Here is a 13,452-nt window from a genome sequence, read left to right as displayed (position 1 = left end):
TACATCCAGAAGCCTGGGAAGTCAAATCCACACCCCAAAGCTGCCATGCAATTGAAAGCTACTCCAGCCTTGCTGTCCCCAAAAAAATATCGAATGCCCTTAACAAACACCATGACCTCTTAGCACCTGTATTGCAAACCATAATGCATGAAAGGAAAAGGAGAGAGAGAGCAAGAAGAAAAGTGCCTCCCATAGATGGAGGCTGGGGGTAGGAGGTGAGTGGTTGGAGGATGATGGTGGGGAAACAGTGATATTGGTGGGAAATGTACACTGGTGGAGGGATGGGTGCTGGATCATTGTATGACTGAAACCCAAATATGAACAGCTTTGTAATGGTCTATCTCACAGATATTCAATCAAAAAAATCTTCTAAGATTTCCCCCACATGTTCTTAAATGATTCACCCCTTTGCCTGCCTGTTCATTGTCATTCCATCCACTCTGGCCTCTACCATGTTCCTTCAGCTCAGCGTAGGCTTTCCTGTCTCAGGACCTTTACACCACCGCCCACTTCAAACCTAGAAGACACTTTCTCCAGATGTTACACGACTCCCCTTCTCATCTCCCTCAAACTCTACTGTCTTCCTCCCTGAGCACTAGCAGAGCCCCAGTTCATCCCCACTAGAGCACTCTTGGCCCCTTCCCTCCTACTTCCATTTTTCTTCACACAATTTACTAACTTGCAACATTCCACAGAGTTGTTTTACATGTTGTTCAGATCAGTTTAGAATTAACATCTAAGTTTCATGAGGGCGGGGATTTCTGTTGGCATCTCTACTTTATCCCCCCCCCACCTCAGTATTGGTTGAATGAGTGCATGAAGGATGAAAAGTTTCTGAAAATTCTTTTTCAAGTGCATACCGCCAGTGTCAGTATATGCCCAGAGTCAGTTTCCAAATATACAGGAAAACAGTCGAGTGATGGTCCATTCACTGCTGCAGAAAAACCGTTCACCTTTGCATAGTCAAGTCAGTGGGCAGGATTGCTGGAGCTCTGAGGCCCCGTTGTTCTGTCTGTCATTTCTTATCCACCCCTTTTCAACCTAGAGGAATGAAGGATTTGGAGCTGGATGCTTCTTCCATGGAAAAGAGATTTGCCTATAAATTTTTGAAGAAGATCCTAAAATACGTCGACTCTGCTCAGGAGTTTATTGCTCATTTAGGTAAGCATCATTGTGTGACATCACAAAAATAATGTTTCTCTTAATAGTCATAAAATCCCAAAAAAGCACTTGATATCCCTTTATCAAACAATGATCCTTTCATACTGTAGTTCTTTGTGATTCATTTAAATATTTGGTGAGCTTTTCATTTTTTTTTCTTTTAGGGGGATTGGTGGAACTTGACCTGAGATTATTTTTCATGCACTTAAAATAAGTCCATCTCATCTTTGTTTTCCCTATCAGGTTTACTGAACCCTTTGTCATTGTTTTGATCTTATTCACCTTATCTTTTCCCCACTCCATACCCACGATTTATTTTTCTTTGTGACTGTGTGCATAAGACAGTTCTGAGGCCACTTTTTCTTGTTGATAAAGTAGAAAAAAGGGAAGCAGAACAGCTTAGAGAATTTACAAGAAAAAAAAAAACTACCAGCACAATACTAAAGCGCTTTGTGAAATACAAGATGAAAATCAAATGGTCTTTAGAAATGCTACTCTGACTTGGGGCCAGAGAGATAAAACAAGCATTAAGATACCTGCTTTGCATGCAGCCAACCTGGATATGATCCCTGATACTGCATATGGCCCCTGACCACAGAGCCAGGATAGTCCCTGAGCACTTCAGGATATGCCCCAAAAAGAAAATTTACTTTTTTCTAAAATGCTGTGTCTATTTTTGGGTGTGTCGGGGGGGTTAAATTTTAATTTCTGACCAACTTTATATTACTTGTGTCTCTGTAGAAGCCATTGTCAGCAGTGGGAAAACTGAAAAGTCTCCCCATGACCAGGAGATCAAATTCTTTGCCAAAGTAAGTCTTTTCTGATGAACTTCAGCAACTTTTTTCCCTTAGGATCTCTCTGAGTTAGTGTACAGGTTAAGCAGTTCCAAAAAAAAGCTATCAAATGACCTAAGAGATAGAACAGCAAGTAAGGCACTTGCTTTGCACACAACTGACCTGGTTTTGATCTCCAGCATCCCATTTAGTCTCCTGAGCACCACCAGGAGTGATTCCTGAGTGCAGAGCCAGGAGTAACACATGAGTATCACCAGGTGTGGCCCGAAAACAAAAGTTCGATAGAGCTAATGAGATGGATGATATTTCTGAAGAAAAGTCAAAAATAGTGGGTGATCTGAGTAGCTGGGGGAGGTGACCATCCCTCAGGGACTCAGGCTCATCCTTTCATCAGTCCTGAAGTGTCTTTGGGGTCCAGACGGTCTCTCCTGCACAACTTCTATGGAAAAGAGTGGGAAAGGAGAGGAGGGCAAGCTGCTGTATTTGTAACATTTTATCATCCCCATGTGAGCTTTTCCTGTGAGTTTTGTTGTGATATTTCCTCATCTCACTGCAAGGAAAAGTGAGTAAGGTCCCCAGGCCTAGCTAAACTACAGGTGGTAGTGGTGGTGGTTGGGTGGGGGGCGGTGGTTCTCCTTTGAAGAGTAAGGGAGGATGGAGTTTATGTGCCCGTGGGCAGTCTACCAGACAACCTCTTGAGAAGAAAATAGATACATGGGGTCTGGTAGCGGTGTTCTGGGCAGTGAGCGACAGTACAGGCTCTTAGACTAGGCAGCCCCACGACAGAGCCTGGAGGCCGCCATGTTGAGGCAGCCCATTAAAGCACAGGAGCCCCTTGGGTCTTCCCTAACGATGCCGACCCAGGGACGCATCTGTGTGTGTCTTTAGGCCCTCTTCCTGTCCCGAATGCCCACGACCTCTGGTTAAAGGCCTAGAAGAGTAAAATGTGTTAGACTCTGGGAGTAGTTTCCCAGAGATCCCAAGACCATCATGCAGAAATTTGTTATTTACTGAGCAAAAACTTTTTCAAAGGAAATAAAGGGAGAGCTTTGGCTAGCTTCCCGAAAGTGAACATCTGCTGGATTTTTCAGGTTCTCCTCCCTCTAGTTGACCAGTACTTCACCAATCACCGCCTCTACTTCCTGTCTTCCCCTCTGAAGCCCCTGAGCAGCAGTGGGTATGCCTCCCACAAGGAGAAGGAAATGGTGGCCAGGTTAGTGTACCAAGGAAAAGGTCATGGCGTGGATATAATTGATGTAAAATTAGCAGATTAAAAAGTAAATCTTTTGAAGAAATGATTTGTTGCCTGATGATTACTAGCACAGAGGTTTTGCTTATCATTATGGTTTTGAAAGTGAGTTTGTCCGTACTTTTATCTGCATCTTATTTTGGTAGCCAAGAAAAGTGTTGGGAGGAGGGTATCAGTGGGGCCTAAGAAAAAATTTAAAGTCAGATCAGTCCCACTCCTGAAATAACATGTAGAAAATGGTGAAGGTAATCCTGAAACTTGGTAATAAACAGACAATGTTAAGAGGAAACGGATTAAGACGACTTTCATTTTCCAATCATATAAGGCTTTTAAAATTTTTTCTATTATGTTTTTAAAAACCAGATCTTGCAAATCCTGCCTTTGCTGAGCTGAGCTTTAAAATCTAGAGCAACAAAACAATTTAAAATCTCAATAGGAAAAAATACGATCATCAAAATCACCAGCCTCTCTTCACCTCCCACTAGACTTACCATATGGATAACTCCACAGAGATCAAAACAAAAAGGCTGCCTCCTGATCAGACTAAGATATGGAGCCCCCAGGCCTCAGGTCATTCTCATGTTTAATTTATGAATGACAAGGAATAGTTAAGCCTTTGAATGTCAAAAACTTAAGGACTATAATGAAAGCAAACTTTTTCCAAGCATTCAGTTTTGTTTGTTTTTTTTCTTCATCTCTTTCCCTGGCATTTATTGTGAACAGTATACATCTACCTTGTAAGGGTGGAACCACTTAATATCAACCTCTTTAAGAGAATATTCAACTTTAGGATTTAGCTAACACCCGACTAACATGGCTAAACAATGAGCCCAGTTTTTCAGATGCAAAAGTTATTTCCCCTGTGGAGAAGAATGACCCATCACACTGACTCATCACAGTGCTTTTAGTCCGAAGAGGAGCCTGCAAAACATGATCTTCAGGGCTGGAGCGATAGCACAGCCGGTAGGGCATTGGCCTTGCACCCAGCTGACCCGGGTTCAATTCCTAGCATCCCATATTGTCCCCAGAGCACCACAGGAGTGATTCCTGAGTGAAAGCCAGGAGTAACCCCTGAGCATCCTTGAGCATTGCCAGGTATGTCCCAAAAAGAAAAAAAAAATGATCTTCAGGCTGCAGGTGAGAAAAGTGAGCAGTGGGCAGGTTCCCTCCCCTGCCTAAAGAACCCAGGAGGCAAGTTAGAGCAAGAATGAAAGCCTGGATCTCTCCATTCGCACTGAAGGCCATTCTCTTCATATCACACATCAGTTCATATGTTAGCAGAGGAGGGGTCTGAACTGTGCTCTCCAAATAAGTTGCAGGTAGGAGCCATGACAGACCAGCGACTTCCTAAATATTTTCAGTTCACACCATGTGTTTTGTCAGCAGTCAAGGGAGTGAGATATTCCGACAATCCAACAGAGGGCAGATGTGTCTGTTTTCTTCATCTGTTTTTTTTTTCCTCTCTGATTATTAATTCATGGAAATGTAACATTTGTTCAGCTAGGCTCCATTTGTCATGGCTGGAATACAACAACCTGGAGCTGATCAGCCTTGCAAATCACTTTCAGATGCATCAGGGTGCTCACTGCCCTCCCACGGAAGCAACAGCCCTACACTGTCCACACTTCCAGGCCCCTCCTGTTCACCTCCTTCACCGTCGTGCTGCCAGCTCTGCCTCTGATGCCCTGCCCCCAGGTGTCCCAGGCACCCATCATGAAATCTTGCCCTGATTCTGAGATACAGGGGCAGTGTCTGGATTCTGTCCCCACCTAACTCTGGACTTAAGTAGGAAGCTTCCTTTTACGTCCTGGGCTCCTTAAGTTTGGAGAGAGAGGACAGTGGTCAAGGGCATTTGCCTTGCACAGGGCCACCCTGGGTCTGATCTTCAGCATCCCACACAATTCCCTGAGCCATACAAAAGTGATACCTTTAGTGTAGAGCAAGGAGTAAGCTCTGAGCACTGCCAAGTATACAACCCCCTCTCCCCACTCTTGCAAAACAAACAAACACAAGTCTTGGGTTTCCTATGGAACAGAGAGCCCCAGGAAAGCTTAGCCTCTGCCATTGGATGTAAGACTCACGAATACCTTTGGGTGGACACCTGTGGCACAATGGGAATAGACCAGGGTTGGAATCAGACACCCCAGACCTCAGCTTTAGTGAGAAAAGCATTATTTTTGTACTTATAGTGAACTAGTGCCTATATGAGGGTATCTCATCAGAAATGTCTCAATTTTTCAAGTCCCAAATTCTAAACTCTAAGAGAACCTGCTTCCCAGATAAGAATACTGATGCTAAGAGTGGTTATCTTTATCAGGACAGCCCGATGAGTCATGGCAAAGTATAGAACTTTTTTTTCCTGCCTTATTTTTCATCAAGTACAACTCTCTGGAAGAAAAAAAAATATGATGGTAGAGGGGATTTAAAAAAAGTTCAGGCAGGTTTTATCTCAAAATGGCTGCCAAATTTCTGGCAAATGAGTATAAATTTCCATAAGCTGCCTGCCAGGGGCTTCCAGCTCTTGCTACTGCAAATTAAATCACTAACCCTGGGGTTTTGGACTGTGAATTTCAGTAGCCAATTCAGAAAGATTTAGGGCATTAATTGAAAAACATTGAAGGCGATTACAGTGTCATCCCTACCAAGATGCAGGATGTATTTCTTCTCCACTTGATCTGTCCTTCAAAAGAAGTCAGTCCTCTGCAGGGCCCAGAGCCCGGGGGATGGACAGTGAGCCTGAAGGGGCGACTAGGAAGGCTGTGTCTCAATGTAAAGACCTGTACCAGGCATTGAACACTACTTTCCCTCTTTGTGTGCCTTGTAAAATTTTGCTAAGCTCTTCTTTAGCCCTGCCAGTGTGAAGTACTGCCAGAATTTTGAGAACAGAACTCTCACTCCAAAAGCCTCAAAAGCATAGCAGTGTAGAATGAGGGTATTGTGCCCCTCTGACAGGGTCAAGCAACCCATGTTCAGGAATACATTTGGGCTCTAAATGCTCAGAGCCTTCTTCCAGACTCTGGGGAAATTCAAATAATGAGAAATATACACCAGCAAGGAGTTCCAGAGTGAAAATCTGGAGAAAAGCAAAAAGGAAGTTGCATATCAGGTGGGCTTTCTTAGCTTCCAAGGACACGGCTGTGTCAGTAATCCAATCAAGCCCGGATGTGTTTCTGCTCTACATCATGTCATCAATACCTGGACTGTTGACTCACTTCCAGTCTCACCTGCCAGCTAAAACCTCACACCTCCAGTGAAGGCTGAAAAAAAAATGAAAATTGCAATCCTTTGAAACAGCAGAAAAGTCACACTTCTTTTCAGAATCCTTTTTATTCCTTAATGTCATACAAACGAACATTTCAGCACATTGTACCTAAATGCTAAAGGAGGATTTGCAGTAACTGGATCTCACAAAATAATGTCAGTGTTGCAGAGGAATTGTTTGCTGTAAGATTGGAGCTGCCTGTGAGGGAACTTTCAAACATGCTTCTCCAACAAAGACAGAAAGAACCACACCTTTTCTTCATGTAATTCAGAGGTGTCTTTGAGAGGAGTGCAGTATATCTTCACAGAATGCCATTCTATACTCTGCTTTACTGTTGGGGAGGGGGTGGTGGGGAGTGGTTGGCATAGAATTAGTCCTTGAATCTTTGTGCCTTTTCGACTTGCATTCTTTTCTGCTCCAGCCTGTTCTGCAAACTCGCTGCTCTTGTTAGACACAGGATTTCTCTCTTTGGTAAGTGAACAGAAGTATTATTAAAGGCTGACCTTCTCCCTATAACTACCTGAACTTGTGTTTTGCCTTTATGTGTGGGTCTTGCAAACAACCTGAGTCTTGGGACTAAAGGGTCTCCTAAATTTGCCATAGAAAACTGACCTGAGTATGATAAATAATGTCCCTATCCCTCTAACAGCACCAATTTTCCACACCAGTGATTGTGTTCAGCTCTCCCTCTTACAACCATCATAACATGAATGTGTCAGGGCAGAGATCAATGCATTGTCCCTGAACACAGGCCTGGCCATGCTCTGTATTGTTAGAGGCTGGTTAGCTCTGTCTGTAGCTTGTACATATCAAGAAGATTGTATATGAAAGGGACGCTGAATGGCTTGGGCAATCACTGGCATTATTTTTATTCTAGGGAGTGATTCTACTACAATGGTGAGCTGTCTTCATATCTTAGCTCAGACGCTTGACACACGGTAAGTTGATCCAGTCATTTCCATAGTTTCTCAAGACCCTTCTCTGACCTCTGTTCTCACTTATTACTGTGAAAAAGAGAAGACTTGTCACTGCTTAGAGGAGCTGGGGAGAGGAGAGAGACAGGTAGAAGATGAATCTACCCTGAACCACGGTGCTCCGCATTTCTCAGCCAACATGATGGAGAACCCCTGTCACAGCATCTACTGAACACTTAAGACTGAACATTTGATTAGTTCTTGTCTTTTCTTACTGGGAAGTTCATGTCTTAGTAGCTATAAGTATACAATGTGACAAAGTACCAGCTTGTTCCTCATTATCTACACAAATAGAAATGCCACCTCATGGGAAAAAGGAACCCAACCCAGTTTCTCCCCCCTACTCCCCACCCCTCTCCCCTGCCCAAGTCTCTGAATTTACAATGACTAAGGAAAGTAATGCTGGGAGATGTGACTGAAAAAAGAACAAAGATGTAGATAGGTTTGGGCCATTGGCCATGAGAACATGAAGGGGAAATCAATCTCTCTCTCTCTTTTTCTCGCTCCCTCTCTCCCCCGCCCCCCCCGTATCTCCCCCTCTCTCCCTCTCTCCCTCTCTCCTCATAGAAACATAAATGTTTTTGATGAGGTAAAAGAAGTCGTGAACAGAATTGACGGGGCTTTCTTTAAAATGCCCATTAAGTGGGGCTCTAACTAGCTCTGGGAGCTAGGCATACCTCACAAAATCCGGTGGAGGGTGGAGAGGCCAGACAACAAAAAGCCTATCCAAATTCAAGGAAAGTTCCAGAAAATAACAAGCCCTGAGGCAGTGGTAGGAGAAAGTGGTCACTCTGGTGGAGGGGGTCGGGACTTTCAGACATGAAACTCTTGTGAACAGTATTGTGAATCATGACAACTAAAATAAAAGAATAATAAACAACAGAAGGTCACGACGTTAGCAGGACCACTCGTGAATACTTCCAAGGCCAGCCCCACAGCCTTGATTTTTCCTTGTTTTTGTTTCTTGTACTTCAAGTGGTTGGATGATGATCAAGAAAATGCTATGGATCAAAAACATCTGTTCCTGTAGCAAATCTGTCATAATCTTGTGAATAAGATGTAGAAATATGGAAAATATGAGCTGATTTGTTGGCTTTGTTCCAACACTGTTTTAGAGACTAGGTTCAGGGGAGGCCTCTGATACGCAGAGCTCATTTCCATTCCCAAAGGTCATATGTTGGAAGGATAAGGGGGGGGGGGGTCTGGTTGTCCCTCTTCCTTCCCTTTCTCCAATCCCTGTAAGCAAACTCAAACCAAAGCCTCAGTTGACCATTTTGTGTCTTCTAATAAGTTCTTCATCAGAGGAGATGAGTATTTCTTGCTGATCCTTATAAAAATGACCCCATGGTAATGTGCAACCAAAGTTTACCTCTTCCTCTTTGAAATTAAATCTTTGCAGATGATAAAAGTTAGCATTGCATTCTATAAACAGCAGGAGATCCTTGTCAATTTTATTCTCATTCTTTGATCAGCCTCTGCTCTGCTTGTTCCCTCACAAAGAGCACCCAGTCTGGTGCACACCCGCTTTGGGAATTTGACTCTGGATGTCAGCTGTGCTCTGTTTTTCCTGCTAGAGCCATCCAGTTAATTGAGTAACAAATGTCAATCAAGGCTACACCCTGTCAACAGTCTGTAGGGGGGGCGGGTAGGAGGGGAGGTGGTTCACTGGGAGATTGCCCACTGGTTCAGGTTGTAAACATTATTTGCTCACAGGACTGTCATGAAGTCCGGCTCTGAGCTGGTGAAAGCCGGCTTGCGAGCCTTTTTTGAAAATGCTGCCGAAGACTTAGAGAAGACTTTGGAAAACCTGAAGCTGGGGAAGTTTACCCATTCCAGAACACAGATTAAAGGCGTTTCTCAGAACATCAACTATACCACGGTGGCTCTGCTCCCCATCCTCACTTCCATCTTCGAGCATGTGGCTCAGCATCAGTTCGGGGTGGATTTGCTCTGTGAGTCACGCTGCTGTTTGTCAGGGATTTGTGGACGTGTAGCCACAGAGAGGACGTGGGTGGTTCATTAACATAGGATGACCTTGACAGAGCAGAAGGAGTTTGTGGATTTAGAAGTGAAGTCCCAGATTTTTCACGAAGAAAAAGAAAAAAAAAAATTCCCTTAGTTTGAGCATGTACTACTTCATCTTTTTCCCACTTTTACTTTAGACAAGAATTTTCCACTTGCTCACTTCACCCTGGGCCATTGTGCTCCCACTAACTTTGCAAAGGTTATCTGAGTAAGCCAGCAGGAAATAGAGTTTAGCTCCCAGGGTTTTTCAGGCATCAATTTTCCTGTGAAGAATCCCTAATTTATTCATTGGATATCAGGAGCAAGGGGAAGATGCTATGGTTTCATTATCTGAGTTTTCAGAAGACCTGAGTTTATTTTAGTTTGCATTTCATATGTACAGATCCTTGTGCAAATATTCTGCCACCAAACCTAGAGTTTCACACTTAACATGTTGGCACATGATTGCATTTAATTTAGCCACTTGCTGATATCTAAGACTGGTTGTTTCATATAACAGAACAACCGAAAAAGTTCATGCCATGCAGGGGTATAGTAAGAGTTGTTGGTATTTCATGACATGGGGACAATGCATTTCCTTGTTGAAAAAATAAAAATTCTTTTTTGCCATAGATGAGTTCCAGCCTTAAGAGGAATTCGAGGCATTTATAAGGCATCTAGGCTGCAGACAAAAATCTTTGAGATCATGCATGGAGCATACCCCTTCTCATATGAAACATAATCAGCTTTTGGAAAACTTGATTCAGAGAACTCAGTACAGGCAGATGTTGGATATTAACCCTAAATATTTTAGGCTTCATCAGTGAGTTGCCCCTTTTCCTCCCCCCAGAGAAGCTTACAGTGCTCTTGTGAGCACTCCTAATCCCCTGAGTTTATCTTTAACCTTTTCTTTGTGTTTTACATCTCATAGTCACAATTCCCCAAGTCCATCTTGGTTATTTATAAGCCAAAACTTTCTGGTAACTCTGGACTTTGTATTTGTAGTGAATCACCTGCTTTTCTATTTCTCCTATAGACTTTTTTATATTTTGCCATAGAGCAATGTTCTTTGCCTAAACACAGAAAGACCATTAATGCTGCCCCTAATATTTGGGAATTGATTGACTCCGAAATATATCTACTTCTGGGCATCCATAATAATTACTTGACTCAGGCTTCAATTGCCATATTTCCTAACACCACACAAAGGGAGGTCCCACTGTGGGACTGAGATGAACCTGGGGTGAGCAGCAAAGCTATCCTCGCATCGAAATGGGACAATCTAGAAAGTGTTAAAGTGTGGTCTTGATACAAGCTGTTATGACTTAAGAGACAGGACCTCCATGGGGAAGGACAAGCTGAACTGACCTGAGGACTTAGTCTGGGATTTGCAATAAAGGCCTTGCTTGCTCTCAGAGCCCAGAGAACTAAGGTTTGGAACTTATATCTCTTACGTTGTCTAGCCAAATAACTTCAAGTGTTAATAAGAAGTAAACTTAATTGTTTAATATGTACAATAAAGGAAACAGAAAAGCAATATAGATGTTGCCTGGGAGTCAGAGCATCTCCTTGAGTAAATTTCCCACAAGAGAATTGCCTCCGCCAAAACACCTTACCTCTATAAATCATCATGCAGTCCTATACCTCAAACCCCTTCAGATGTTCTATAAGTATGCTAGCAGCTCTGCATTAAACAGGCCACTTTCACTATCTATCCGTGTAAGTCCCCTGTCTCTTTGTTCCTCTGCTGGAGGGACCTGGGGAGGAAGGGGAGGTGGCTCTCAGCCACTGAACACACACATTGCACACCCCCATACTTAGTGAACTGACAGGCAGACACAAGGGATTTTGCTCCGACTCTCAAAACACAGGAATTTTACTCTGAAAACACATATCTTACAAGGAAATGAGGTAACATAAAATTTCTTGTATCCTCCCTTTCATGGGAAGGATAAAATTTGACTAGCCTCTCCAAAACTTGAAAAAAATAAATAAATACTTCATGAAAAGACACATTCCTTTCCCTGAATGGGTCAGTAAGATCTGTACAAACTGTCCCACAGTGGAACAGGAAGACTCTGGGTGGTTTCTTGCCCAATTTGGCCCTTCCTGCTCAGCAGTCATCTGGATAGAAAGGGGCTCCAGCAAAAAAAAAAAAAAAAAGAACTTTGACTCTTGGGTGAGGTCGACACTTCTTTCTCCTAGTGCTGATGAACTCTGGGTGTGGGAGGCAGAAAGCTGGGACCAAAGTGCAGGAATGACATCTCTTATTCTTTTCAGTGGGCGACGTGCAGATTTCATGCTACCATATATTGGGAAGTCTGTACTCCCTCGGGACAGGAAAGAACATCTATGTTGAAAGGTAATTAGTGAACAAAAGGGATGAACATGCTATGCTGGTGCTCAGGCAGAAATGTTGCTTGCAGTCTTTAAACACTTAATAACATCTTTTCCATCCAGAAAAGTCAAAATGCTCACTGAAAAGGGGTGGTGATTTTGAGCCTGGGTTATGAAATGTTTATGGCATATTAAGAAGTGTAATGAGGCTGTGGAGGTTTTTTATTTCTGTGGAGTTGACTGGCAGACGTGCATGACAGGAAAGGCAATAGCGCCAAACTAAATCATAAAATACTGAACGCCCCTCCCCCCCAAAAAAATGCCAAAGGGAATGTCTATTTATTCATAAGCACAGTTTCCCAATTGCTTCCAGGGATCCTGTGGTTAAAGCTTGCCGACAAACTGAGGGGACTCGAAGCAGTTGTTTTAGAGCCTAATGAGCTTCTGTGCGATGCAGTCCTGGACCTTAACCATTCTCGGCTGTCAGATTAGCTAGGGTTTTAAACAGGTGCAGACTCAGGCTGCTGAAATGCTATTCAGTAACGCTGAATCCGAGCAAGCTGGTTTGTGAGAGGTACTGGAGTCCCAGCTTTGCTTTCTAATCTGCCTGGAGCAATGAAAGGCCCTTGGTGACCCCCTGCTTTTGAACTTCAAATGCTTTGTTGTTGTGTTGTGGTGTTGAAGTCCACCTGAAGATCAAAAGGATAAGCAGAATATTATCAAGCTCTGAATTTGCTTGGTCTTATCCTTGGAAGACATGTTTCTCCCCAACTCTCTTCCCCCCACCCCCCCACCCCAACCCCGCACTTTCAAATGAGTATTAATAGTAGACATTCTATCTGTTTAAAATTACTTCATCTAGACATCTTCTTGGTGTCTCTTACTCATTATGCTCCTCAAGGCATAATGCCTTTATAAACCAAAGATAAAGGCTTATTTCACATTAAACCTTCCATATTTTCTCGTTGCAATTTCTCAATAAAAAAAAAAAACATGTTGGGGCTGGAGTGATAGCACAGCGGGTGGGGCATTTGCCTTGTACATGGCTGACCCGGGTTCGAATCCCAGCATCCCATATGGTCCGCCAAGCACCGCCAGGAGTAATTACTGAGTGCAAAACCAGGAGTTAACCCCTGAGCATCGCCAGGTGTGACCCAAAAAGCAAAAAAAAAAGAAAAAAGAAAAAGAAAACCATGTTTTGGTTCCTTCAAGAACCAAAGAATGAATAAATTGGCATTACCTACTATTAACCAAAAAGCATTTAATAAATCTCTATCTTCATAATCACAACTCCTGTTGGGAAGGGGAGGTCAGGGGTGGGGGGCTCCAAAGCAATTATTAGGGGGCCCAGCTTCTCCCAGAAATTCTTGGCCAGCTAGTCACTTTACAATGTGACAGTCCAAGGATTTGTAACTTTCTTCATTGTTTTACATTAAATGTGAATAAATAATTTTGTCATTCAAGAATTGAAACTAGAAAGATAAGTTTTAGTGTTTCATACCAAGCTAATAAGAGAATTAACATTTTTTCCACTTAACACTGACTGCACTTTAGAAGGTATCTCTCTTTCATTTCTTCCATTAAGCATTCGAGAATATTTTCTCAATATGTAAGTCCATTTCTATGTATGTGCATACATTTATTTGTGTGTGTCTTTTCACAACTTTTTGA

General features: G+C 42.9%; 1 protein-coding gene across 6 annotated transcripts in view; it reads left to right on the top strand.

Annotated features, from left to right (window-relative positions):
- RYR3 (ryanodine receptor 3) overlaps positions 1-13,452 on the top strand; it is a 605,205-nt gene that overhangs the window by 498,209 nt on the left and 93,544 nt on the right. For all 6 annotated transcript variants that reach the window (XM_055132600.1, XM_055132599.1, XM_055132596.1 and 3 more), the window contains exons 58-64: positions 1,046-1,161; positions 1,903-1,970; positions 3,047-3,168; positions 6,888-6,937; positions 7,344-7,404; positions 9,154-9,392; positions 11,725-11,806. In XM_055132600.1, the coding sequence (XP_054988575.1) occupies positions 1,046-1,161; positions 1,903-1,970; positions 3,047-3,168; positions 6,888-6,937; positions 7,344-7,404; positions 9,154-9,392; positions 11,725-11,806 (738 nt within the window). The remainder of the gene's footprint in view (positions 1-1,045; positions 1,162-1,902; positions 1,971-3,046; positions 3,169-6,887; positions 6,938-7,343; positions 7,405-9,153; positions 9,393-11,724; positions 11,807-13,452) is intronic.

This window comes from Sorex araneus, chromosome 3 (genome assembly GCF_027595985.1).
Source record: "Sorex araneus isolate mSorAra2 chromosome 3, mSorAra2.pri, whole genome shotgun sequence".
Lineage (NCBI taxonomy): Eukaryota > Metazoa > Chordata > Mammalia > Eulipotyphla > Soricidae > Sorex > Sorex araneus.
Note: the sequence above shows the minus strand (reverse complement) of the source record. Positions and strands in the feature narration are given on the sequence as shown.